Source organism: Phaenicophaeus curvirostris, chromosome 18, assembly GCF_032191515.1.
Source record: "Phaenicophaeus curvirostris isolate KB17595 chromosome 18, BPBGC_Pcur_1.0, whole genome shotgun sequence".
Lineage (NCBI taxonomy): Eukaryota > Metazoa > Chordata > Aves > Cuculiformes > Cuculidae > Phaenicophaeus > Phaenicophaeus curvirostris.
The window spans coordinates 8136835-8164745 of NC_091409.1; the positions used below are offsets into that span (position 1 = coordinate 8136835).

The 27911-nt window shown below is 55.9% G+C and overlaps 1 protein-coding gene across 2 annotated transcripts in view; it reads left to right on the forward strand.

Annotated features, from left to right (window-relative positions):
- The first annotated feature begins 4292 nt into the window (after positions 1–4292).
- The window catches only part of HELZ2 (helicase with zinc finger 2), a 29994-nt gene continuing 6375 nt past the window's right edge, over positions 4293–27911 (forward strand). The window contains exons 1-15 of one of the 2 annotated variants that reach the window (XM_069871495.1): positions 4305–4365; positions 11489–12608; positions 12695–12878; positions 13285–13392; positions 14022–14545; positions 14909–15541; positions 17372–18155; positions 18595–18670; positions 19988–23501; positions 24691–24776; positions 25116–25247; positions 25907–26059; positions 26327–26468; positions 26916–27032; positions 27582–27774. In XM_069871495.1, the coding sequence (XP_069727596.1) occupies positions 11626–12608; positions 12695–12878; positions 13285–13392; positions 14022–14545; positions 14909–15541; positions 17372–18155; positions 18595–18670; positions 19988–23501; positions 24691–24776; positions 25116–25247; positions 25907–26059; positions 26327–26468; positions 26916–27032; positions 27582–27774 (7629 nt within the window). In that variant the 5' untranslated portion in view covers positions 4305–4365; positions 11489–11625. Of the gene's footprint in view, positions 4366–11488; positions 12609–12694; positions 12879–13284; positions 13393–14021; positions 14546–14908; positions 15542–17371; positions 18156–18594; positions 18671–19987; positions 23502–24690; positions 24781–25115; positions 25248–25906; positions 26060–26326; positions 26469–26915; positions 27033–27581; positions 27775–27911 lie in introns of those variants that run through there. The other variant, XR_011338693.1, reaches the window with a different exon arrangement.

Consider the following 27911-nt stretch of genomic DNA (forward strand, 5'->3'; position numbering starts at 1 on the left):
TGTATGATTCCCTGCTCTGAGGAGAAGAGCTGGGTACTTGCAGGGCTGTTGGTAACTTGGGGTAGGGCTGGGGCTGAGAGGGAAAAGCAAAAGGAAGATGTGTGCAGCAAGCTGAAAATAGGTATTTTCACTTTGTGGCAGCAAGGATGAAGGCACCGGGGCTTGAGCAGGATGCCCTGACCCAGGGAAGGTCCTGTGGTGGTGAGGCTGTTTTGTCTCCTTGTTTCAGCACTGGTGGTAAAACATGGGGAGCACATCCCACCTGCTGATCCGAGGGAGGCTCTCTTCATGGCCCTGTCAGCACTGAGACCTGGGGCTTTGCCCTCCCCAGAGATGCTGCGCTCGTGGAGTCTGGCTGGGCTCCCAGGACTGTGGTGGGTGTTGTGCACCCCACAACTGGAGCACTGGGGTAAATCCCAGCGGGTCAGCCTGCCCCGTGAGCCTGGGGTCCCTGCGCAGGGCTGGGGCTCCTCTGCGCCCACCGGTGCCTGATCTGCCAACAGCCTCTTCCCAGGGGGCTCAGCCGCGCTCCCCTTCCCTCCCCAGCACCAGGGGAGGACTCGCATCCAGGGTCAAGTGACACAAGGGCTGCAGGTGAGTCGTGCCAAGTCCCTGTTTTCCTCTGGGTTGTGGTGGTGAAGGCACCAGCTTCAGGCACGAACAGCACTTGGGAAAGCCTTGCAGAGGCTCCCACTGCCTGGGCATCCAAGCAGCAGCACAACCAGGGAGTGGGAGGCTGCGAGAAACCACTAGTTCCTCAGTCACCAGGTTCTTCTGGGCTGGTTTAGGGGTGTTCTCAGGGCAGGAGATGCTCCAGCATCTTCCCAGGAAGGCTCTGCAGGGGCTCGGTTTGTCCTCGTGCAGTCGTGCAGCGCAGTGTGCCCAGGGCTGGGGGTGCAGCCGAGCTCCCCTCCCACCACTTGGTGCCCATCAGACCTGTCACCTTGGAAATGGAAACTGAAACTCAGGGCTTTCAGCCTGCTGTTTGCCCAACATATCAGACAAATTTCGTCATCAGGTCCCAGGTTTCGGCTCTTCCCCACCCTGATGCTGTTCGTGCGGTGACGTGGCTTTGCCTCCTCCCTGCTCCGGCTGCGCCTGCCTGGTCCTGGCAGAGGCTTCCTCCCCTCTGCCGGATGCAGATTAAGTAACAGCAGAGCTGGCTTCTCCCGTGGGTTTCTTCTCTCTTGCTGTTGTGTTTTTTATGCGTGCCAGGCAGGGCCAGAAGCTTTACATAAGGTGCTGAGAGCTGTTTGCCCTTGGAGCTACTGCTCCGGGGAAAATATCCTGTAAAATCAGAGTGAAACCTCCAAATCTCACCTGTAAAATCGGTGCCGGGGTGAGCCTGGCACTGTGCATCCTGGCTCTGGCATCCTAGAGGGGGTTGTCTCAGGGTGTTTTGGTTTTCCCTGCTGCCCTGTCATACCTGGGCTCTTAGAGATAGTTGCTGCCGTTTGGAGTCAGTGCTGTGGAGAGGATGAGTTCTGCCCACAGGCAGCACAAACCAGGACCGGCTGCATTGCTGCCGCACGCCTTGCTGCTTGTGCTCATTCCGTGCCAGGGCAGGAGACCAGAGCCGATGCCTTCCCGAGCTCTTCGGCCTCTCTCAGCTCCAGGGCAACATCTTTGCAGGGGAAGGGACTGCTTGCTCCTTGGAGAGGAGGGAGCTGGTCTCTTTTCCCAAGCGACAGGGGACAGGACGAGAGGGAATGGCCTCAAGCTCCACCAGGGGAGGTTTAGGCTGAACATTAGGAAAAAATTTTTCACAGAAAGGGTCATTGGGCACTGGAACAGGCTGCCCAGGGAGGAGGTTGAGTCCCCTTCCCTGGAGGTGTTTAAGGGACGGGTGGACGAGGTGCTGAGGGACATGGTTTAGTGTTTGATGGGAATGGTTGGACTCGATGATCCGGTGGGTCTTTTCCAACCTGGTGATTCTATGGTTGTATGATTCCTTTCCTGGGCAGGGATGGAGTCCCTGCGCTGTTCCAAATGGTAATGGATGGTGGCAGACGCAAGGAAAAGGCCAAGAGGCTCCTTCCTGGGCAGGAAAGCTGAGTGTGGAGGCTCTGCAGGGTCAGGTCCTACTCTGAGGCTGAGCTGCTGGCTTGCTCCTTGCTGGTGATGTGCAGAGCAGGGTGCAGCCCGGCAGCCGTCCCCGCCACGGCGCTGGCAGAGACCAGAGCTTCAGCACACGGACCAGGTGAATTTGCTGCCCAGAGATGGCTGGTTCCCATGACCACCTGCCGCTCCGGTGGGGTCCATCCAGCATCCACAGGTCTGAGCTGCCCTGCACCCCTTCCCAGTGTCAAAGCCCTTTCCCTCAGGGCTCTTGGGGCTGCTGCTGGGTGGGAACCATGGGATGATTTGGGTTGGAAGGGACCTCAAAGCCCATCCAGTCCCACCCCTGCTACGAGCAGGGACACCTCCTGCTGGATCAGGGGCTCCAAGCCCCATCCAACCTGGCCTTGAACAGGGATGGGGCAGCCACCACCGCTCTGGGCAACCTGGGTGAGGCCTTTCCCCACCAGGAAAATATTTCTTCCTAAGATCTCATCTCAATCTCCCCTCTTTCAGCTCAAAAAAAGCTGGTCCTCTCCCTGCTCTCCCTGATCCCGAGCCCCTCCCCAGCTTTCCTGGAGCCCCTTTCCGTACCAGGAGGCTGGGGAGCAGCGGGGCTGGGCTCCCTCCAAGGCACCCAATGGGCGCGACTGCACGAAGCAGGGAAGTGAAAAACACCGGTCCTCTTCCTCCTTCCTCCAGTGTTGACAAACACGACTGTAACTGGTCCCAGCCCCTCCTTCCTCCCCTGCTCCCGCTGACTCTTGGCTCTGCATTTCCTCCTCCTGCTTGTTTCAAGGGTGAACTTTTATTTCTCTCACCGCTGCTGGCTTCGCGTTGGGGCATCTGCGCGGCGTCACCAAGCACGATGTGCCCGTCCCTCAGCGGGATTTAACAACATTGCTGTCGGCAGGGAAACTTTTCCCTCCCGTGCTTGCAATCTTTTACAGTCACTCATAGTTGGAGGCGTGCTGGTTGTCCCTGGTTGCTTTCCAGGGCTTGAAGCCGGCCGTCGGCACGAAGATAGTTTTATGAGGTGGGAAGGCTGGGACCTGGGTGCATCGCTGTGTCGAGCGCAGCATCCGCTTCGCAGGTCGGTACCTTGGGAAGCCTCGTGTCCGGGCTGGTGGGACGATGCTCTGCTGCAGCCCCATCTTGGGGCTGAAAGTGGGTTTAGAGGAACCTTCAGGGCCTTTTGCTTGGCTGGCTGTGTTTTGGGGAGGGGGTTCTGGGGCTGAGGGGTGAGCGGGGCTGCTGTGTTTGCCAGTTATCCTGGTGTACCACCTTGCAGTCTGCAGCAGCATCAAACCACGCAGGGATGATGCTGTCTTGTACCACATTGGGGCTGCTAGGACTGCTTGGGGGGGGTTGCTGCTGGGGCTGCTGGAGCTGCTGGGGCTGCTTGGGGGCTGCTGGAGATGCTTTGGGCTGCTTGGGGGCAGCTGGAGATGCTTTGGGCTGCTTGGGGGGTGCTGGAGATGCTTGGGCTGCTTGGGGGGGTGCTGGGGCTGCTGGGGCTGCTTGGGGGAGTGCTGCTGGGCCTGCTTGAGGGGGGGCTGCTGGAGCTGCTGGGGCTGCTTGGGGGTTGCTGGAGATGTTTCAGCTGGCTGGGGGGTGCTGGGGCTGCTTGGTGGGGGGTGCTGGGGCTGCTGGGGCTGCTTGGGGGAGTGCTGCTGGGGCTGCTTGAGGGGGTGCTGGGACTGCTGGGGCTGCTTGAGGAGGTGCTGCTGGGGGTGCTGGGGCTGCTGGAGCTGCTGGGGCTGCTTGGGGGGGAGCTGCTGGAGCTTCTGGGGTTTCTTGAGGAGGGGCTGCTGGTGCTGCTTAGGGGGAGCTGCTGGGGCTGCTTGAGGGGGTGCTGGGGCTGCTGGAGCTGATGGGGCTGCTGGAGCTGATGGGGCTGCTGTGGCTTTGGCTCGGTGAGCTGGGAAGGGGCAGCGCTGGGGGGCTGAGGACCCCCACATTCTGGGTGCTGTGGATTCCCGAGCTGAGCACCAGGCGATGCTCTGCGCCTGCAGCCCGGGTCTGCCGCCCTGCATCCTTTCTGGGGGTGGATTTGAGAATTTTTTTTGGCTCGAGGCTCAGCCCGGTGCGGCGGGGTGTGGGGAAGGAAATGGAAAACGAAAGTGATGCTGATGAACAGAAAGGAAACCGGCGCTTCGCCCCTCCCAGCAGCGCTTTTAAAGCGGAGCCCGTGGGGCCCCGGGGTCCGGGGCTGCCACCGCTTCGCCTTCGCTTCATTCTGCCCCGGAGCAGCCGGTGCCGCCGGTCCCGGGCGCTGGAGCCGCCGGAGAGCCCCGATCCGGGCGGGTGAGCGGCGACCGGGAGCATCCCGGTACCCGGGAGCATCCCGGTACCCGGGCGCGGGGATGCAGGGATGGGGCGGGACGGGGATGGGGGCTGAGAGGGGGTCCTGGGATGCGGGCAGGAATGCTGCTGCCCCCCGCCCGCTGCCGGGGCCGCCTCCCCCGGTGCCGGTGCGCACCCCCCACCCCACCCCCGCCCCGGTGCCGGTGCCCGCGGTGCTCGGTGCCCCCGGTGCCGGCGGGCGGGGCGGGGCGGGGCCGCCGTGATGCAATTTCCGCGAAGTCCAGCCCCGGTTTGAATGCGGGGAGGCCCCAGAAACGAAACCGGCGGCGGCAGCGGCGGCGGAGAGTGCCCGGCGGGCGGTGAGAGCGGCGGGCGGGGGGCGGCGGGCGCTGTGCGGCTCCCCGGGGCGGGGCTGGGGGCTGCAGGGCTTTGGGGGGCTTGTCCTGCTCAGCCCCTCTTTGCTCCTGCCCCTGCTCCGAGCGTCCCTGCCCCGGCTCACGGCATCCCCCTGCTCCAGCATCCCCTCCTCGCCATCCCTGTCCCAGCTCAGAGCATCCCTGCCCTGCTCGCAGCATCCCTGCCCCAGCTGAGAGCATCCCTACCCAGCTCGCAGCATCCCTGCTCCAGCTAGGAGCATCCCTACCCCGGCTCACGGCATCCCCCTGCCCCAGCATCCCCTCCTCGGCGTCCCTGTCCCAGCTAGGAGCATCTTTGCCCCAGCTCGGAGCATCCCTGCCCTGGCTCACGGCATCCCCTACCCCAGCATCCCCTCCTCGGCGTCCCTGCCCCACCTCGCAGCATCCCTGCCCCAGCTGGAGCACTTTTGGGAGAGGGGGCATTGTTACAGTCAGGGTGCAGGTCTCGGGGTGCAAAGCCCTGGACTGGAGGGCAGGGAGCACCCAGGCTGGCAGGGGTGTGTGGTGCCACCTCCCATCCCTACTGTTGCTTCTGCACTTTGGGAATATGGTCTGGAAGCTCCTAGAGAACTTTTTCGAGTTGGCTAAGGCAAATGCTGGGGGTGCAGGTGCCTGGAGGCTGCGTGCAGACTGGGGCAGTTCATATGTGCCCACCGACCTGGGCTTTGCAGCAGCCAGGCTGGCAGGACCGCACTGGCTCTGGGTGAGATGTGGAGTGAACTGTCTCGTTGGAAACAGCTTGGGAAAGGAGGGTCCCCAGCAACTTCTGAGTTGGTTTTGCCCAAGAGGGAAACACTGGAGGGGCTGTGGTTTCGCTGCAGACAGGTTGATAACTGCAGGCGATTGGGTGGCACCGGGCAGCATCCCTGGGGCAGCATCTGCGGTGCAGCTCCTACTCCACAGGTGCCAAACCCTTGTGTTCAGTTCTGGGCCCCTCACCACAAGAAGGATGTTGAGGCTCTGGAGCGAGTCCAGAGAAGAGCAACGAAGCTGGTGAGGGGGCTGGAGAACAGGCCTTATGAGGAACGGCTGAGAGAGCTGGGGGTGTTGAGCCTGGAGAAGAGGAGGCTGAGGGGAGACCTCATTGCTCTCTCCAACTACCTCCAAGAGTTTGTGGAGAGGAGGGAGCTGGGCTCTTCTCCCAAGTGACAGGGGACAGGACAAGAGGGAATGGCCTCAAGCTCTGCCAGGGGAGGTTTAGGCTGGACATTAGGAAAAAATTCTTCACAGAAAGGGTCATTGGGCACTGGCAGAGGCTGCCCAGGGAGGGGGTTGATTCACCTTCCCTGGAGGGGCTTAAGGGATGGGTGGATGTGGCTCTGAGGGACATGGTTTAGTGTTTGATAGGAATGGTTGGACTCGATGATCTGATGGGTCTTTTACAACCTGGTGATTCTATGATTCTATGAGTCTATGATTTGTGTGCAGGGTGCTCAGGGATGGTGCACTGGTCTTGCCCCACTGCTCCGAGCACTTGTGGCTGAGAGGTAAAAAACTTCCTGGGTGTCCAGGTTGGTTTTTGGCTAAGTCTGATAGCGGGGGTGCGAGGCTGTGGTCCCCCAAGCTGCCCGGGGCGTGCTGCTGGCCTGTCCCCATCCTTGCGAGGGGCTGTTCTGGCACTCTGACCCTCATTGCTTGCTCTGATTGACGCGTACGTGGCTCGCCCCAGAGCAGCGTGTTACCTAATCTGTCAATAATTAAACGAGGCAAGACCTGACAAGAAGGCCACCTTCCTCCCCGTGGGCTGGGGGTGGCAGAGGGGTGTGGAGCAGCAGCACTTGGCCGCCCAGGCGTGATGAGCGTTTCTCTGCCGTGCTTCGTCTCGCCATTTCCAGGGAAATGTGATTATCCCTTGCGTCAGCGCAGCCCCGCGAGGCGCCTGCCGGGGGACGATGCTCGGACACGGCGTGGCCTGGCCCTGACCCGAGGCTTCTTCCTGAGCGTGGAGGAAATTCCGTTGACAAGATGGTGCTGTGATTTGGTTTGGTTTGGTTCGGTTTGGTTTGCAGCGAGGCTGCCCTGGGGCTGGGCAATGGGGTGTGTGGCCGGGTCGGTGCCTGAGCAGGGTGGGTGCAATGAGCAGATTTCATCCTGATGAGGCCCTGAGCCTCCGGGAGCGGGTGCGGAGCTGGGCGTGCGATAACGCAGCCTCTCCGTCTGCCACAGCGACTCGTTTCACCCCTCAACGTGATGCGAGTGGCTTTAAACACCAGGCTGGGCTTTTCAGGACCACAGCAAAGCAGCTTGTTTTTCTTCAAACATACAAAATTCAGCTTGCGAATCGCAGTCTGTAAATATTCCTATCGATCAGCCCCTACTTTCCTTGGGCCACTTGGATTTTGCCCTGTTGACAGGGTTTTATTGTCGGTAGGAGGGCTGCCGCGTGGTGCACCTCCACAGGATTCCTTGTTCCCTGCATCTTTCCTCCGCAAAGGCTTGGATTGCAAAAGTTCCCATAGCTTTTTCCTCTTTTCTCCTTTCTGCGCTGGTGTAGGATGGTTGTAGAGAGAAAAAAAGCTTTAATTTGGCCTCAGTGGCTGTGCTGCGTGGAGACTTTAAGAGGGGTTCGCACTTCCCCTTCCTCTTCCCTCCCACCTCCAGACCCAGGACGTGTTCTGGCAGCTTGCTCCAAATCAAAGGCTTTCTTAAAAAAAATAAACAGCGAGGGAATTGACCCTTTACAGGCAGAATATTCCCTCAGCTTTTTCCTACTGGGATGCCGTGTCTTTAGGACGAAGGCGAGCAGTAGTCCGGCTGTCCTGTACAGTTTTTATAGGGAGTTCGGGGAGCGTTGAGCCGAGCAGGTCGGTGCTGCAGGATCACGTCTCCAGGACCACAGCTCTTGGCTCCCGCGCCATGAGCCGAGGGCTGGTGATCAGATTTCATCCTCTCTCGTGTGCGTTACTGAGGTATTGTGGAGTTTTCACCCAGGTGGATGTTGCTCAGATCCTGACTGTGAGGGCTTTTCCCTGGAGGGCTCATCCTAAGGAGGAGAATTCCAGAGGAAGGAAGGTAAAGCTGCTGTTGGAGGGAAACTAGAGTGTTCCCAAAGCCACAGATATCATCCCCGGTTCCACCAGAAGCGAGCTGCTCACCCCTGCCGGCTTCGAATGAGCTAAAGGCTCTTCGAGGCTGAGCAAGACCGTGGGCTGATGTTCAGCAGCAGCTTGGTCCCGCTGGCCCCTCGCTGCCACATCCCCCTGCCGAGAGGGAACGCTGCTTCTTGGCATCAGACTTTGAACCAGGACAGTCTTCGAACCTGGCGCAGGAGGGATATTTCCCCCCCTAAAAGGTGCAGGGGGTTCCCCTCCTGCAGCCCCGTGCAGGGTCCCACAAGGCTGTGCTCAAGGCAGGTTCCGTCCCCCCACATCGCTGCCTTGGCTCCTGATGAGTGGGGGTTTGCTGGTGCTCATGTTCTGGAGCCCTCAGCACAGGAAGGACATGGAGCTGTTGGAGTGAGTCCAGAGGAGGCCACGGAGATGATCCGAGGGCTGGAGGAGTTGCTGCTATGAGGCCAGGCTGAGAGAGCTGGGGTTGTTCAGCCTGGAGAAGAGAAGGCTGCGGGGAGAGCTTAGAGCAGCTTAAAGTGCTGAAAGGGGCTGCAGGAAAGCTGGGGAGGGGCTCTGGATCAGGCAGGGCAGGGACAGGATGAGGGGAATGGTTTTGAACTGAAAGAGGGAAGATTGAGAGGAGATTGTGGGGAGAAGTTTTTCCCTGTGAGGGTGGGGAGACCCTGGTCCAGGTTGCCCAGAGCAGTGGTGGCTGCCCCATCCCTGGAGGTGTTCAAGGCCAGGCTGGATGGGGCTTGGAGCAACTGGATCCAGTGGGAGGTGTTTGGAACTGGATGGGCTTTGAGGTCCCTTCCAACCCAAATCGTTCCAGGGTTCAGTGGGAGCAGCCCCCAGTGTTGGGGTCTGATGCTCCGTGCCAGCGCTGCGTTGCCTTCGTTGTCTTGCTGGGGATCAGCAGAGCATTTCTTGGTGCCCTTGGGCAGGAGGCACAGTGTCCCACTCCCCATCTTGCATTTTTTATTGTTTATAGGGGCTCTGTTGTATTTTTATGGCTTCCCAAGTTATTTCATTTCAGTGTGAAACGATTTCTCTGCATCACTCAGCAGTCAGGCAACACCAAAACCACTGCTGTGGCCCCAACGTTTTTTTTTTTTTTGTGGTAGAATCAGAGCAAAAAAAGTGCTCCTGAACCATGTGCAGCAACTGAGCTGCAGAAACTGTTTTCTTCTGAGGACCACGACCTCGTTACAGTCAGACAGTGAAAATACCCTGGCTCCCTACTGGCCCAAGCCCCACTCTGGATGGAGGATGCTCTTCCTTAGCACTTGTGTTCATGTCCAACAGCTCTGCTGGGGCTTTGGGTGGGATGCAGCACACGGATGATGCCACCGTAGCAGGACCACAGTGCTGTGGGTTTGGATGGTTTATAGATGCCGTGGCAGGGCCATGCTGCCCATCTGGCTGCGAGCTCGTGCCTCAAGTGGGGGCTGCCAGCCTGCATGGGAGCGCTGCAGGGGCAGGCTTGGAAACTGAGGCGCAGAGATGATTCGGGGTGGTTTAGCTGAGATGTGGCATGGTGACTCGAATCGTGGCGGAGGAAGAGCCAGCGCTGCCGTGGGGCTTCACCGCAGAGTCTCGCAGCTTACCAAACCAGAAACCAGCAGTTCCACCCAGCGTCAGGCTTGCTGCCAGACCTTGAGAGATAATAGAGCTGGTGTTTACCCACCAGGCGCGTGTGCAACCTGCTGCACAGCAGAGCAGTAGGATTAGGTGATTTCCTCCTCACTCGGCATGGGTTGGGGCTGTGGCAGGGGGATGGCATGCAAGGAGCTCACTAACGGTGAGCTGGGAGGGTGGGTGATGCTCCAGCTGCTTCTGCCCTGCAGGACCAGCTCAGTGTTTGCTGCCTGGAGCTTCAGCAGCTCCAGCACCCCACTGCCTACTTCACCGAACACCCTGCTTATCCCAGGGGCTGGGAAAGAGTCATAGAATCACCAGGTTGGAAAAGACCCATCGGATCATCAAGTCCAACCATTCCCATCAATCACTAAACCATGTCCCTCAGCACCTCATCCACCCGTCCCTTAAACCCCTCCAGGGAAGGTGACTCAACCACCTCCCTGGGCAGCCTCTGCCACTGCCCAATGACCCTTTACGTTAAAATTTTTTTCCTAATGTCCAGCCTGAACCTCCCCTGGTGGAGCTTGAGGCCATTCCCTCTTGTCCTGTCCCCTGTCCCTTGGGAGAAGAGCCCAGCTCCCTCCTCTCCACATGCTCCTTTCAGGTAGTTACAGAGAGCAATGAGGTCTCCCCTCAGCCTCCTCTTCTCCAGGCTAAACACCCCCAGCTCTCTCAGCCGTTCCTCATAAGGCCTGTTCTCCAGCCCCCTCACCAGCTTCGTTGCTCTTCTCTGGACTCGCTCCAGAGCCTCAACATCCTTCTTGTGGTGAGGGGCCCAGAACTGAACACAGGATTCGAGGAGCGGTCTCACCAGTGCCGAGCACAGAGGGACAATAACCTCCCTGGACCTGCTGGTCACGCCGTTTCTGATACAAGCCAAGAGTTTGAATGACCACGGCTGTAAACACCACTTATCCCCTGTCTCTGGAGAGCTCGTCCTTCGTGGCTGTGGGTCCGAGCCCAAGGCGGACGCTGGGCATGGGGCTGGTGGCTTTGCTTGGCTGAGCTCCCTGCCTGCAGAGCTGCTCGCGTGTGCTCCTTCGATTTGGACTTCGGGTTTTTTTTGGACTTTTTTTTGGTTTTTTTTTGAACTTCGAGTTGGACTTCGATTTGCTCCTTCGGTTGGACTCGATGATCCGGTGGGTCTCTTCCAACCTGGTGATTCTATGATTCTATGATTCGCCCCAAGCTGGGCGGCCGGGCCACGAATCCCTGCAGCATCATTCTCAGGGATGCTCCCGGGCCCTGGTTACCCAGGAAACTGCTGGAAAATGCCGGAGCCGGTGGTCGGGGAGGGCAGGGAGCAGTGAGTCACCTTTCTCACCGCCTGAGCTCTCCCAGCGGGTGTTTACCGAGCTGTCAGCCGGAGGAGATGCTGGCAGGTCTCTGTTCCAGCATGCCTGCCTCCCGGCCTTTGGTGCTGCAACCACGGAGCAAAGACGGTGGATGCTTTGTTAATTAATTCCAATCAATCTTGAGTGCCACAGGGTGAGGTGGGCTTGGAGCTGGGTTTCTCCTGCTTGGCCTGGACAGCACTGGGGCTGTGTGGCTGGAGCCAGGAGGGAGCAGGGAAAAGAAAGAAAGTTGGCAGGAATGAACTGAATCTGAGGAGGCATCAGCAGCGGGAAGAAGTCAGATTGTCCGGCCGTAGTCTGGGAGGAGGTCATGGTGGCTGCGGGGAGCATAGTGGGCTCTCCAGACTGCAGTTGGCTCTCCCACCTTGGGCAGTGAAAGCCAAGAGGCTGCAGCACGCCGTGACTGAGCTGAGCGCTGTGGGGAGCCCTCTGTGCTGGGCAGCCCAGCGCCCGCAGGGACACGGTGCTCGTCGGTGAACGGAGCCGGGCGAGCGCATTGGGATGGACCCCAGGAGCTTGAGTGCTGGGGCTGAGGGTGCTTCTGGGTTCCTGGATCCTTACTGGTGAGCACGGCCGGGCTGCGCCGATACCCTGGTGTGCGTCCAGCTAGGGACCAGCTGATGCTTCCTGCTAAGCCGTTTGTTTCTCCTTTCTTTGTCAGGCTTTGTGAACTCGCACCAATGGCCGGCAGGTACGCAGCAAGCTAGGAAACGGCCGCTCCGTGGTGCCTCCAACCCTGGCATCAGCTTGTAGGAACTTCCTGCCGTTAATTTTGCTCCGACCAAGTCACCGCCAAGGATGCCGATGGCAAACGGCCCGGCGGTGCCGCTGAGCAGCCTCCAGCAGCAGCTGGAGCTGCGCCTGGTCTGCTCCAAGTGCAGCGTGAAGGAGAACGAGATCACCTACCACCTGCGAGATGTGGAGCACAAGTGCATGTATGAGATCCTCCTGGCCCGCCGCCGCCGGAGCGCCGTCTGGAGGAAGGTGTCCAGGCGGCCGGGCTTCCCCAACCCGGCGCACTACACAGTCTGCAGGTACTACGTGGTGGGGCAGGGCTGCAGGAAGCACATGAACCAGTGCACCTTCGCCAGGTGCGTGGAGGAGGCCATGGTCTGGAACTTTGAGAGGGACCAGCGGCTGGAGCGGCGCCGGCTGAAGGCGGCCGTGCTGCAGGCGCAGCTCGGGGGTGACGCCTCCGCCACCGCCAGCATCGCCAGCGAGATCACCAGCGAGTTTGGTGGGAAGTTCCAGGAGATCTGCAAGCGATGCTTCTTGGGCTGCCCGCAGCGCATCTCGGCGGGCGGCCACGGGTGGCTCTGCGAGTTCCACCAGGTGTGGGACCCTCTCCTGGTGCACGTGGTGTCGGACAGCCGGCGCAAGCAGCAGTACACGGCCATCCGGCCCTGCCCCGAGTTCATGCCGACCTTCAGCTACTGCAGGTACGTCTCCAGGGGACAGCCCTGCAAGCACAGCCTGCAGCGCTGCTGGTTCGCGCACAGCGACGTGGAGATGGCCGTCTGGGAGGCCGAGAGGGAGCACGGCTTGGTCCGCTCTGACCTGCTGCCGACCGCAGAGACCTGCAGCGCTAACGGCGAGCTGCCGGCGACTGCGCCCGTGCACTTCTACTGCCGGCTCTGCCTGGTGACCTTCAGCTCGCAGGAGAGCTTTGAGAGCCACTGCTCCTCTGCCGAGCACGTGCAGATGCTCTCGGCAGACACCTCCGTCCAGTGGGTCTATCGCGCGCCGCCACTGGGGCTGACCAAGTTCTCGCTGTGTAAGAGGTAAGACGTCTGCACAGTGCGGGGAAGAGGGCAGGGGCAGCTCCCCAGGGACCCTCCTGCCACCCGCGATGCCTCTGTCCCCACAGAGCGGAGGTGTGCGAGATGGGGAACAGCTGCACCAAGGCTCATTCCAATGAGGAGTTGCAGGAGTGGATCCAGAGGGTGAAGGTTGCTGTGAAGAAAAAGAAGCAAGCCCTGAAGGAAGGGCTGTTGTCCTACCAGGACCGGCTCATCACCGAGTATCGGACGTGCTCCAACGAGGTGTTGATTGTGAGTTGCGGGCACAGGGTGGCAGCGCGTTGGTCCGGCGTAGCCTGGCACATTGTGAGGAGCCACTTGCGTAAGATTTTAGGAGCAGAGCCCACTGCTCACCTTTCTAATGGTGATGCAGAAGGGGAGGTTTCATCCCTGTTCCCTTACACCTTTTGAGACAGCGGCGCAAGAGCCGGTGTGTGGTACCCAAGCCCAGTGCTCTGCCGTGGGTCCTTTCATTTCCAAAGGCTTCTGCGTGGGGTTTCTGAGCAGCGGAGGGTAAGGACTGAGCGTGAGGATTTACTGATTGTTCCTTCTTGGGAGGATGAAGAGAAAAGGCAAAGGCTAAGGGTGGAGGGCTCTGCGGGATGTCTGTCCCAGGGATGTTGCCCTCAGTCCTGCTCCTCTCATGCCTCCCCCGCAGATGTCTGAGCACGTTGAGGGCGTCAGAGTGGTGTGCGAGCAGCCCCTGCACGTGCAGTCGGAGGACAGGAGGATGAAGTACTGCTGGAGGTTCAAGGTCCACTCCCAGGTAAACCCAGCTCCATGCAGCGGGAGCCTGCGAGCTGCCGGCAGCGCCTGCTGCTGTGCACGGTCCTTGTCCTTTGGGGTTTCTTTTTTCGTTTATTTAATTATTATTTCTGCAAGGGGCAATGGATTTTGGGATGTTGCAATGAGGACAAGGGTTGGGTATTTGGAAGCAGCTCAGACGCTGCCATGGAGCCACGTGGGAGGGGCGCAGCCACCATATCTCCTGTCTCATCTTGTGCGATGGGACTGGGGTGAACCCGGCTGCCCTCAGCACCTCCCACAAATCATCACAAATAATGAGATTCAGTCTCTTTCCTACCCAGGATTTCGTGGGCGTCCGTGGAAAGAGGCTGGGTCTAAATGTCCTCTCCAACTTAGGAGATTTCCTGCTTGTAGCAGATTCCTCAGTTGCTATAAAACTGAAACCTGAGGTTGAGAGCTTAAAATAATTGCTGTGGGGTTGCACAAGGAGTACACTTCTTCCAAGAGGATTTCAAGAGCACCCTAGGTTCAGCTTTCAGTTCCTGCAGCAGCTTTCAGTAGGAAGCTTTTCTGGGAGGACCTCATCAGCTGCTGAGGTCTTCTCCTGGGCTGCCCTCACCATGTCCCTGTCTTCTCCTCAACCGGCAGATGTCTCTGCAGCACGTGGCACTACTGAAGCGGGAACCTGGAGTCAACTTCTACTTCTCCAAGGATGGGATTTCCCGGGGTCTCCAGTACCTTCGAGGGGAGCACGTGGCCACCCTGCCTTCCTCCCCACCCACCGCGCTGGTGGAGGTCTGCATGGAGTGCTGCACGCTGGGCGTCTTCGAGCAGTGGGTGGTGTTTGACTTTGGCAAACGCCCCGTCCTCATTCAGAAGATCAAGGTGAAGGTGGGACGGCGGGAGGCCCCCCAGCACGTCCCCGGCAACCGGGAGAGCAGCCACCCCGTCAACTTTGTGCGATGGGATAGAGGGAACCGGATCATCATTCCCAGCGTGCCAAGGACCAGTGAAGATATGGATCTGCTGGCCAAGTACAAACCTCCTGCTCTCGCGCTGGACTGCCAGCGTGAGGGTAGCGTGGCTGTTCCCATCACCCACCTCAACTATCGCGAGAGGATGCACAGCTTCCTATTCCGCGAGGAAGAAGCTGAACAGGCTCTGATTGCCAAGTAAGTGCCAGGTGTGGATCCAGATGGGTTTCCCCTCGCTGTGGACCACAGAGCTATCACTAACCCTTGGGACCATACTGCTACTGAAGTCTCTATCCCTTCTGGGTTGGGTCCTGGGGCACCTTCCCAGAGCAGTGGAAACCTCTCAAGACACACGTCTTGCTTGGTAGTGATAGGAGGGGAGGAGCTGGGTCTTGTCCTGCAGCCGTGGATTAACTAGAGGTGTGATTTCTGTCTCTGTGTGCTCGGGAGGCTGGTGGACCCTCTCTCAGGGTTGGTGGCAATGCTCCCTCTGCAGCAGGACGGGTGCTTGCACCTATGGTCCACTTCCCTGCTGTTCATTTGGGTGTTTCCTCCTTTCAGACTCAACCTGCGGGTCCTCATCTCGCTGACCCCCATGCTGCAAAGCTTCTCCGTGGGGATGAAGTTTGCCCACTCTGGTGAGCTGTTTGCTGAAGTGCCTACACCTTATAACCTCTCGCCAGACACAGACGAGGGCTATCTGCTGAGCAGGTCTGTGCCCACTGCTTTCCTGGCACTTGACCCACCTGTAGACAATCGGGTTTATGAGGTTATTGTGGAGCATAAAGCCACCACAGAGAAGACCATCTGGCTACAGATACCAAAGAGATGCTGCTCCGAGCTGAACTTCAAGCCAAACACCTCCCACAGGGTGGAGATCCAGTTCCAAATCGACCAGCTGCTGTTCCGACAGTGGCACCAGGCTGTGGATCACCTGTTGGATGAGAAGCTGGTCCTACCAGACGTCGCCGGTTGCACTGTCCCCTACTCTCTTGGGTCACCACAGAAAGGGAACAGCAAGCAGAAACTAGCCATCTCCTTCATCACGGGCCAGACAACCAGCAGCCGGCAGGTCCCACCTCTTCTCATCTACGGGCCTTTTGGCACGGGGAAGACATTCACCTTGGCGATGGCCACAATAGAGATCCTCCGGCAGCCCAACTCGCGGGTGCTGATCTGCACTCACACTAACAGGTTAGCAGAGGATGAGGGAGGAGGCGACCAGAGTCTTACAGGCCTTATGAGGAACGGCTGAGAGAGCTGGGGGTGTTTAGCCTGGAGAAGAGGAGGCTGAAGGGAGACCTCATTGCTCTCTCCAACTACCTGAAAGGAGGTTGTGGAGAGGAGGGAGCTGGGCTCTTCTCCCAAGTGACAGGGGACAGGATGAGAGGGAATGGCCTCAAGCTCCACCAGGGGAGGTTCAGGCTGGACATTAGGAAAAAATTTTTCACAGAAAGGGTCATTGGGCACTGGTAGAGGCTGCCCAGGGAGGTGGTTGAGTCACCTTGCCTGGAGGTGTTTAAGGGACGGGTGGACGAGGTGCTGAGGGACATGGTTTAGTGTTTGATGGGAATGGTTGGACTTGATGATCTGGTGGGTCTTTTCCAACCTGGTGATTCTACGATTCTATGATTCATGGGCTGAGACCCTGCACTGGTCCAGCGCTTGCCTGACAGGATAAGCCAAGATGTAGGAGATGGAGCTGAGCTACCATTTTCTTAATACGCGTTTTAATTACTGGTTTAGAGCGATCCAGTTAGATTTACTACGCTTTAAACTGCTCTAGTGCTTCCTGCTGGGAAGTTGCCTGGCGTGGGTGGAAGTCTTTGTGGAAGAGACAGTGTATTCCTGCCCCATTATGAGATGGGGATGGGTTTGGTGAGATGGGTTTTGCCAGCCTTTGCTGTGTACTGAAGCAGCAGAAGCCATTGCCTGCCCTCGCTGGGATGATGTGCCCCACTTGCCCTTGAAGCCCATTGTGCTCTGCACGGATGCCGATGTTTTTGACTTTTCCAGGGAGACTTTGGGGAAGAGGAAATGCAGCTCTGGTCTGACTGCCGTTGAATTTGCCTTCTGAGAAACCAGGCCAGGATTGTTAAAATTAGAGCAGTTACACTGAGAAGACTGTCCACACCTGATCCTGCAGCCTGCTACTGCCTGAGTTTTTAATGTATAATAGATGGGTGACTGCTAATCTTAGCCTGTTTCAGGCTGTCTGCTTGCACTGAAGCTTCATCTGCAGATCTCGTGTCACCCGCCCAGGCTGGGGACGGTCAGCTGTCAGATGAGAGGTGCTGGGTCACGTCAGCGTGACTTTTCCCTAGAGAGAGGCAGGGCCACAGCTTTTGTTGAGTATATTGCGTTTCTCCGTACAACCAAGAGATGCCCTAGTCCTGAGTATCAGCTTCTATTTTAAACCGTACTCTCAAAATAGGCTTGGAATTGATGGCTGTGTAAACACCAGATTCTTTGCACATATGTGAATGTCTCCTGGGATGAGTGTGTTGTCAGCCAGAGCTGGGGAGAGCTTGGGTGCATGTCGGTGCATGATCACAGAATCATAGAATCACCAGGTTGGAAAAGACCCATCGGATCGTCGAGTCCAATCATTCCCATCAAACACTAAACCATGTCCCTCAGAGCCTCATCCACCCGTCCCTTAAACACCTCCAGGGAAGGTGACTCAACCCCCTCCCTGGGCAGCCTCTACCAATACCCAATGACCCTTTATGTTAAAAATTTTTTCCTAATGTCCAGCCTGAACCTCCCCTGGTGGAGCTTGAGGCCATTCCCTCTTGTCCTGTCCCCTGTCACTTGGGAGAAGAGCCCAGCTCCCTCCTCTCCACAACCTCCTTTCAGGTAGTTGGAGAGAGCAATGAGGTCTCCCTTCAGCCTCCTCTTCTCCAGGCTAAACAACCCCAGCTCTCTCAGCCGTGCTTTGGGATGGTGCTTTGGGATTATGATCACAACATTGGGAAGGGCACTTACAGTTCCTTGCTAGCTTCCCCTCTTGTTCCCCTGCAGTGCTGCTGACATCTACATCCGGGAATATTTCCATAACTACGTGACCAAGGGGCATCCGTGGGCTGTTCCCTTGAGGATTATATCTACTGACCGTCCCATCAACATGACAGACCCCATCACTCAGATGTACTGTTGCCTCTCGCCAGACCAGCGCTCCTTCCGGCACCCCACGCGGGCAGAGATCGACAGGCACCACATCATTATTACCACCTCCACGTTATCGAAGAACTTGAAGGTTGAACCAGGCTACTTTACCCACATCATGATTGACGAAGCTGCTCAGATGCTGGAGTGTGAAGCTTTAATTCCACTCTCGTACGCCACTTTCAAGACCCGGATTGTCCTCGCTGGGGACCACATGCAGATAACCCCAAAGCTGTTCTGCGTTGGGAATGGCCAATCTGCTGATCACACCTTGTTAAACCGACTCTTTCAGTTTTACCAGAAGAAGCAGCATGAGGTGGCCATGAAGAGCAGGATCATCTTCAATGAGAATTATCGTTCCACTGCAGGCATAATTGAGTTTGTCTCCAAGCACTTCTACATTGGCAACGGCAACGCTATCCAAGCCAGTGGGAACATCCCACCCCATCCCGAAATCTATCCGCTTGTGTTCTGCCACGTGTCTGGCGTGGCTGAAAGGGATGTGTCCATGATTTCTTGGCACAACGCCTCTGAGATAACACAAGTGATTGAGAAAGTGAAGGAGATCTATCAGAGGTGGCCAGATGAGTGGGGTGTCCGAGATCTGAAGAGGATCTGTGTGGTCTCCCATGGGATGCAGGTATGTAAGAGAACCACGTGTTCCCCACCTGAAGAGGTGGTGTGTGCACTGCTGACTCCTCTCTAAACTCTCCCTAATAAATGCTGGGCTCTATTTAGGATAAACCTCTCTCTTCTGCTAGGAAAAATAGGCACTCTGGGGTCTTGCATGTCACCAGTGGTTTGTCAAGGTGCTCTCCGTTTGGGTAGGATGTCATGGGTGATTGGAGTGGAGGTGCCTCATGGTGTTATGGTTTAGTTGAAGGTTTCTCTCAGCGCCCTCTGGGCAGGTTAACTACAGGGCAGACTGGGACCACTGGCTGAATTCAGCCCAGGCCATGTGGCTGCTGTCGATTAACTTGGAGAACCTGCAGCAGAGCTGGGTGAGGGACCTTGGTGTTGGGTGGGGGATGTTTCTGAGCTGAAACTGTGTTCAGTTCTGCCTATTTCTTCCTTACCAGGTTTCTGCAACGAGACAAGAGCTGAGGAAGAAGCAGCTGCAGGATGTGGTGGTAGAAAACTATGAGAACTTGCCAGGTTTGTGCCTTGTGCAATAGCTGGTCGTGCCTGGCTGCATTTTGAGGTCTTCTGTGTGAGAGGGAGAACTTTCCCACTGGTGTTGGGGGTCAGGAGAGTCTATGGCAGTTACAGCCACCGTGAAATGAGCAGGGGGAAGAAGTGCTGGGCCTTGCTGGCATCTTAATGTTTCCTCCTTGCTAAAATGCAAAATACTGGTCTGATCTTGTGGCAAAATCCATCTCTGGGAGGGTGAGTGTGGTGCTAGCAAAGCTCCCCTGTGCTTCCCTGTGGCTCTGCCACCGCCACAGCCCACAGAGCGCCGATTAGGAGGGAGTGCCTGAAAACCCTTTGGCTGATTTCCATCCCCTTCTGACTGGCAATTCTGTGATTTTGTCCTTTCCTTGGTGAGTAGGATTTCACACTGAATTCAATCCCCGCCCAGCTGTCGGCTCATTTCAGATATATGGGATGTTGCTTTGTAGGAGGGTGAAAACCCTGTATGTGCGATTCCAGGGCCCTGAGCATGTGTGAATCATGTGAAGCCCCAAGTACCAGTGGGGGAGGCTGGAAATAGAAGGGAATTGAAACCAGGACGGCCTGTGGGTACCAGTCACAGCAACGAATCACAGCGTTGCTCACCAAAGGAGGAGTCTGTGGCTCTGGATGACGAGAGGAGGATAGGGCTGGTTTTGTCCTCAAGGACTCAGTTTATGACTCATCCGTGCTTTTATTATTATTTTTTTTTATGGTGCAGCTGGGACTCCTCGTGGTGAGAATAACCAACCCCTGGGGCGTGTTTTGGATCACCACACCCTTTCTTTGCAGTCTCTTCCCAGCTCTGAAATCACCAGGGTGCTTCTTGCTGCTTGTTATTTGTTGCGCGATCAGCAGGGCTGCCCTTGAGGGGAGAGGGATTCTTGCGAACCATCACTGCTCTTGTTCCTGCAAGGCCCTTGGTTCTTGGAGGATTTTGGGATTCACAGAAAACTCCACCTGTGTTTGTGAGGAGTGGCTGACAGGGGCACCGTGCGCATGGGGCTGCTCCATGGGCACTCAAGGCTGCACTCATCCAGTGCCCCACCTCCCCTTTCTCTCCTACCCTTCCCTACCTGGTGCGCAGGTGCTGATGGTTTGTGGTGTCCATCCTGGTTCATGCCTGGAGGCCCTCATGATCCCCAAGAGCTTCGTTTGCATCCATGACTCAACCAAGCAAGGCTGCATCAGCCCCCAGCCACGTAACACAACACAGATGGGTGGAATGCTGGGTGGCAGCCAGGCAGGGGCTTCCCCGTTGGGTTCCCGTGAGTGACTTCTCCCTTGTCCCCTCTGGTGCAGGGCGAGAGTTCCGGGTCATCATCATCAGCACAGTCCATACCAGCGAGAGTCTGCGTATCTCAGCCTCTCACCATCTCGAGTTCTTCAACGAAGCCAGAGTGCTCAACACGATCATGACCCGGGCTCAGTCGCTGGTTGTTGCGGTGGGGGATGCCGTGGCCTTGTGCTCCCATGGCCAGTGCAGCAAGGTGTGGAAGCGCTTCATCCAGCAGTGCATCGAGAAGGGGAGCATCTTCCCAGAGAACCTGACGATGGCCCAAATCAAACAGGCTGCGTGCGACAAGGAGAGCTGGAGCAGAACGAGCCCAGAGAGGGACGAGGAGGACAGTGACACAGATTCCTGGAGCTCTGAGGATGAAAGCGTGAATCCTGATGATCCTATCCTCCAGGAGCTCTTAGATGAGAGCAAGAACGTGCTGGTGACAGTGTCTGAAGAAGGGCTGCTGAATGTGAAGTCTGAGGCTTCAGCCCGGCAGGAACGCAGGCAGGAATATGTTAGCTTCTCTTCCCAGATGATGCAGGACTACCTGCACATGCACCCCAAAATGTACAAGAGATGCGAGCTGGTCAAAGAAGGGTTCGACAGAGCTTCTGCCTTCACCCTCGATGACTCCCCAGCGATGACCATTCAGATCAAAGGCAGAGTTAACTGCGGGACAGCTTTCACCGGGGATGAGGTGCTCGTGGAAATCCTGCAGAGCAGCACGGCTGACAGCGGCAGCCACCGCCCTCAGGGGAAGGTGGTTGGCATCTTCAAGCGTGGGGAGAGAGAACGGACCTTCATCTGCATGATGGACGAATTTGATCCCCGGGTGATGATACCCATCGACCCCACTGTCACCAAAATATTTGTCCCGGGGCTGAAAGAGAAACCCAACGTTATTCCCATCCGCAGGCTTGTCAATGGAAAGTACCAAGTGGTCAGCTGTGAGAAGATCAGCCAGAAGACAAGGAGATGCCAATTCTTCTGTGTCCAGGTTATCTCCTGGAGGGAAGGGTTTTACTACCCCTTGGGGGTAATAACGGAGATTCTGCATGCGGCGTTGACTTTGGAAGAAGGCTTGAAGATCCTTGAGCTGGAATATGGTTTGGAGAAGAAATACCCACCTGCTGTCACCAGGGACTCAGCCAAATACACCTCCAGCAGCAAACTAAACCTCACCAAGGAAAATCTGAAGGACTGTCGGAGCTACCCGACCTTCACTGTTGACCCCCAAGGTGCCAGGGATTTGGACGATGCCATCAGCGTTAGGGATCTTGGGCTTCACTATGAGATTGGGATCCACATTGCAGATGTGGCTGGCATCATTCCCAAAGGCAGCGCCTTGGACCTGGAAGCAAAGAAGCGGGGTGTCACCTACTACGCTCCCAACCAGGAGCCTCTGTCCATGTTCCCACCCCACATTAGCCAAGATGTCTGCAGCCTCCTGCCGCAGAAAGATCGCCGGGTGATCTCCTTGTTTGTCACCATAGAAAAGAAGACTGATGAGATGTTAAAGGAAGTCTTCACCACCTCTGTGATCCGCTCAGACAGGCAGCTCTCCTATGAAGAGGCAGAAGTCTGCATTAAGGACCACTACAAGCAAGTGGGAGGCACGCTTTGTTTCAATACTCTAGAGGACTGCATAGCTGTGGCTTATCACTTCTCCAGGGTCCATCGGAAGTTTCGGCTGCAGGAGGACTGTTTCTATGACCAGCTGGATGAGGAAAGCTCCCCAGGTAACAGAGGTTCCCATCAGATGATCGAGGAGTTAATGATCATGTTCAACAGTTTCGTGGCTGAGTTCCTCACCAACCAGGAGAACACCAGGAATGTCACTCCTCTGCGCTGTCAGTGCGAGCCAAACCCTCAACAGTTAACAGCCATGAGAAACAAGTACAGCCACATTCTTCCTTTGTCCATCCATCTCTCACACCACCTGGGGGTGGTGCCTCCTGACCAAGACTCCTCTAAAACTGTGGTGTTCAGTCTCTTGGACCCTGTCTGGAAGCATCTGCTATCAGCTGTTAAAGACCGTGACTTCCACAAGATGCTAGACATTATCGTTACTGATGACATCCACCCAAAGCTGGCCCCCGTGGCCCTGGAGTTCAGGAGGCTGCTCGGTCGCTCCTATTTCAGTCGTTCTAACTCTACCGTCCAGTCAAAAGCAGGCCACTACTCCCTGCACGTTGACTCTTACACCTGGGCTTCCTCTCCCATCCGCCGTTACGTGGATGTCGTGGTCCAGCGGCACCTTCATTCCGTGCTTCGCAAGAAGCCCATCATCTATTCTTCAGATGACATTGACCTTCTCTGTCATGACTTCAACAGGAAGAATTCCCAGGCCATGACGTATGAGAAGAGAGCCCGCTGCCTGCAGATGGCCACCCAGCTGAAGGGCCAAGTCCTGCGGAAGATCGCCTTTGTAGTGGGTATCACAGAGATGAGCAAGGATTTTAAAGTCCTGTTTCCGCTGAACAAAGAGAGTCTTCCAGATCCCCAGAAAATTAGCTACAGGTCCCTGCAGCTGATAGAGCAGCCCACGTTTATCCAGCAGCGGAACAGCATCAGACTGATGTGGAAGAGGAGGGTGTACTCTGCAGAGTCGATGAAGGACCACAGCCTGCGGGAAGGACCTCTCCGCGACTACAGCGTCAGCCTCTTTGGCACGCAGACTTGGCGAGACGTGCTCACAGCCATCAAGAACGAGGATTTTGAGACCGCGGCTTTCCTCCTGCAGAACAGCAAGGAGCTGTACCAGCAGCACATGGGCTGGGTAAGGAAGAGCCACTGCTCGCACTACATGGAGATCTCCCTGGAGCTGAGCACCGGTAACACGCTGCAGTTCCAGCTCACCACCGACGTCTGCCGGGGTTTTCTGGTGCCCTTCGTGCAGCTGTGGTGTGTGACGCCGGGTTTTGACATCTGCCTGCAGCACACAGAAAAGCCTATCGATTGCTTCTCCGCCTACGCCACCCTGCCGTCCAAAGACAAGTACAAAAACGCCACGGAGTACAGCAAGGTGTGGATGCCCATGAGCGCCATGGAGTCTGCTTTGTGTGCGGTGGCTGAAAACGACTCGATTGTCCTCCACGATGTCAGAATAACCTGGGCAAAGCAAAGGACGAGCAAAGGGCAGCTCCAAGGGAGTTTCGCTCTAAACAAAAAGTGTTTGGAGGACTGCTCCATCGACGTGGACTTCTGCCACTGTTACTTGTGCATTCGCTTAGGTGGGCTGAAGGTTGGGAGCCTTCAAAAGGATGAGGAATATCTTTGCCATGGCCTCCAGAATCTGACTTTTGTAAACAAGGGCAGGCCAGAAAGCAGACTTGTGGTTGATCCTGATACCTACACCTGGGTGGCTCACGGGGTCACCGAAGAGTTCAGCGATGAGGAGAAGTCAGATAGGTCTAGTGAGCAGACCATTAATTTTTACATCCACTATCTGTCTATGGAGAACATTCCTGTGGAGATCTCACAGACCTCTGCGAAGTACACGGTGGAGCTCATCCCAAAGATGCTGCCAGACATGTAAGTGTGCTCAGTGGTCGTGCCCTGGTTAACCTGTCCCTACCCAGCTCCAACTGGCCACGCTCTGGGGCTGTTGACGTTTGGTGGTGTGGTAGCATTTCTCAGTTCTGGTCTCCAGACACCTTCTGGTTGATCTTGAGGACAGGGCAACAGGGGAATGTGTCGTGCTGAAATTACTCTGCTATCTGTTTCTTATGTTACTGGATACTGCAATGTGTGTCATATAAGGCAGCATGAAGCATCGGATCAGGGTTTGCTGTAGCTTTTCTGGGGCAGAATGTGCTTGCTTTTGTATTGTGAATTTTAGGAAAAAATTGGAAGCTGATCTAATAAAATGGGGTGAGTCATAATGAAACGTAGTCTGGACACAAGTTGTGTTCCCTGCTCTCAAGGGATCTTGGCATGCTCAGCTCTCTGTTGAGAAATAGTCCCAGATGCAAAAGGGTGGAATAGGAGTTGTTCTGGTTTAAATTCTTTGTGGAAGGATTTCAGAAAGCCCCCCGTGTCCTGGGCTGCATCCACAGCAGTGGGGCCAGCAGGGCGAGGGAGGGGATTGTGCCCCTCTGCTCTGCTCCTGTGAGATCCCACCTGGAGCCCTGTGTCCAGTTCTGGAGTCCCCAGCGTAAGAAGGACATGGAGCTGTTGGAACGGGTCCAGAGGAGGCCACGGAGATGATCTGAGGGCTGAAGCACCTCTGCTGTGAGGCCAGGCTGAGAGAGTTGGGGTTGTTCAGCCTGGAGAAGAGAAGTCTCTGGGGAGACTTTAGAGCAGCTTCCAGCACTGAAGGGGCTCCAGGAAAGCTCTGGATCAGGGAGGGCAGGGACAGAATGAGGAGAACCGTTTTCAGCTGCAAGAGGGGATATTGAGATGAGATCTTGGGGAGAAATGTTTTGCTGTGAGGGTGGGGAGGCCCTGGCCCAGGTTGCCCAGAGCAGTGGTGGCTGCCCCATCCCTGGAGGGGTTCAAGGCCAGGTTGGATGGGGCTTGGAGCAACCAGATACAGCAGGAGGTGTTTGTAACTGGGTGGGCTTTGAGGTCCTTTCTAACCCAAACCGTTCCATGATTCTACAATATAACACAGTGCCAAAGCAGAGTGAAAGAATAAACAGGACCGTTGTACAAGGCTGTATTACAATTTTCACTGTTTTATTCCTTTTTCCATTCATTCTTATTTTTCCTTGTCTGTCAGACGGAAAGAAAAGGCAATTTGGAGGCTTAAGTATGCGTCTGAGCTTGCTAAAAGCATCGCCCTGGGCCATGAACCTCCTAAAAAAGGTAGGTGCAAATATTCTCTGTGGCACCTACTTGAGGCCAGGCAGGGTTCCCCGTGGTTTCCATGGTCCTTGCTGTAGGGGTTACGCTCCCAGGCCAAGGGTGTCCCCCTGCCGAGGGGAGGTAACAGGGGTGCAGGATGCTCTGCTGAAGGAAGGTGGTACAGGTGAATTTTTAGGTCCCAGAGCCAATGGGCAGAACCTCTTGGCATAGGACAAAGATTACTTTTAGGTGATCTTGTTCATGGGGTGCAACTGCCTGGTACCTGCTGCATCCTCAGGTTAAATCGCTTGTGTGTTAAACCTTCTTTAAATTTATTTTCTTGGCTCTTTGCCGTAACAGTGACAACGTCCAAAATCCTGCAGCAAAAATCCTTTGATCTCCCTGGCAGCCGCAGGAAACTCAACCAGAGTCAGAACCAGGCTATTCTAAATGCTTTGAGAAAACCCTTCACGCTCATCCAAGGCCCACCAGGTAAGGCTGGGTGGGTGTACGTGCCTGCTTTGTTTTGAGGGGCAGCTTAGAGCTAATCTGTTGCTTTCATAGAGTCATTTAGGTTGGAAAAGACTCTTAAGATCATTCAGTCCAACTGTTAACCTAGTGCTACCAAACCCAGCACTAATCCATGTAAGTTGAGAGAAGCCCTGAAGAGAAAGGCTTGGGGTGCTGGTGGATGAGAAACTCAACGTGAGCCAGCAATATGTGTTTGCAGCCCAGAAAACCAACGGAGTCCTGGATGTCCCAGCCCTGGAGGTGTTCAAGGCCAGATTGGATGGGGCTTAAAGCAACCTGATCCAGTGGGAGGTGTCTCTGTCCATGGCAGGGGGATTGGAACTGAATGGGCTTTAAGGTCCCTTCCAATCCAAACCATTCCATGATTCCATGTCCCTAAGTGCCATGTCTACACATCTTTTAAACTCCTCTGGGGCTGGTGACTCAGCCACTTCCCTGGACAGCTTTCCATACTATACCTGGTGAGACAGGAGAAGGTGGCATGGGCTGGCATCACCCACACCTGTTCAGTGCGTTCCCCTTGGTTCTTGGTTTTATTTCACGGCTGACCCCCCTGATGCTGATCTAAGAACATGGGTGTCACTGTTAAAATGTTCTCAGCAACCTCCTTGCTTTTCTAGGCACAGGGAAAACCGTTGTTGGAACTCACATTGTCTACTGGTTCCATCAGCTGAACAACGATTGTGGCAAGAAGGAGCAAACACCATCCTCTGAAGAAGAAAAGTACATCTTGTACTGTGGCCCGTCCAACAAGTCTGTTGACGTTGTGGCTGGTAACTATTGGTTTTAAGCCCTCGAAGCAGCTTGTACTGGTGGGAGGAAGAACGCATGGCTGTGAGTGGGAGGCTGGGAGGCAGGAGGGGCCTCAAGCAGGGCTTGTCCTAAGGGAAGACCCCTCACTGCGGGGCGAGGGACCGATACAGGTGGGGTTATGAGAAGAGGCAAGCGTGTGGTCAACGCTGGGCACCTTACAGGCCATGAGCTTTCTCCTCATGACTGGTACCTGGTGCTCTCTGAGCAGACCTGTTCTCCCTCCGCAGAGATGCTGCTGAAGATGAAGGCACTGAAACCACTGAGGGTTTACGGGGAGGCCATGGAGGCGATGGAATACCCCTACCCAGGGAGCAACCGGCACGTCAGCCGCAAAGCCCTGCGGGATGCAAAGCCAAAGCGTGAGCTCAGGTAGGACCGTTGGTCCCTCAGGCTCTGAGAGTGCAGGGACACGATGTTTTCTGCACTATTGAGCTGAACAAGCCAGAGAAAATGCAGTTGCTGCTTTGCTACTTTGGAGCAGCACTATTAACCTCCTTCAAGTGGAGGTGTACGGTCCAGTGTAGGACTTAGTCAGGAAACTCAGGTTGTTGAAAACTTCTCTGATGTTTTCAGCTCTCTTTTGAACAGCTCTAAAAGGCTCTGATTTCATTCCTGCCTGCAACTGCTAATGAAAGTGGTTGTGTTTTGTGTCCTCAAAGGTGAACTAAGTGTTAGGTCTATAAAGACGGAAAACTCTGGTTGTGACTTCTTCAGTTGGCAGGGTTTCTCCACATAGACAGGTGTGGTCTGCTTCATTGCAGAAGAGATCACTTGGGTCTGTGTTAGAAAATATTTATGTATTGACTCTTTATTCAGCGAAATAATCCTGCATCATCGCATCCGGCGGCCACCCAACCCTCGTTGGCGTGAGATCTGTGACTTTGATGCTCGGATGAAGAGAGGAGAGCAGATAACAGAAGAAGAAACAAAGAAGTGAGTAAGAAAGAGACCCTGGTGAGAGACAGCTGGCTTTGGCCATGTGCCACCTCTGGAGCACTGCCCGAAGGAGCAATCTCCTCCCTCTATGAGAAGAGGTTTGGGCTGTGCTTGTTGAGTCTCAGCTGACACAAACTGAAAAACCGTGTGAAAGGTTCTGGGTTTGTCTTGGCTTGTGAAGCCAAGGGGCAAGGTGGAAACATCAAGGCGGATTAATAAGCATGTGTTTGGAATAATGATAAGAGAGATTACCTTGGGGCTAGGGGTGCAGTGCAGAGCCTCAGCATCGCTTCTGCTCTGGTGACACATTATGTGTGTGTGACACTTGCATTGTCTGCCCTGAGCCTCTTCCTTGTTGAGTTCAGGACAAAGTACATTTCCCACTGTGGCCATCCAGAGTCCTTTTCTGGGAACACCAGCTCATTCTGAGGAGGGAGGTAGAGCCGTAATAATTTGGGAATGTATAACCTCTGCCTGGTTCTGGCATGAGGAACCTGGAGATGTCTCCCTTCTGCATAACCTGGTGTCTTCTACGTCAACCACCAGGTACAAATGTCACTTGGCAGCTGCTCGTAGTTATGAACTGATGAAGCACAATGTCATCCTGTGCACGTGCTCTGCTGCATCTGCCAGCTCCCTGGAGAAGCTCAATGTCAAGCAGATAATCATTGACGAGTGTGCCATGTCCACAGAGCCTGAAACCCTCATCCCCTTGGTCAGCCACTGCTATGCTGAGAAGGTAAGACCTTTCCAGAGATGTGTCTCTAGGATGGCTGCACAGGGCTCTCAAATCTCTGCATCTTTCACTCTCCCTATGCTGCTCTTCTGAGTTTTACCAGGTCTTAAGGTTGTTCTTTGTAGTATCTGTGGTGGTGT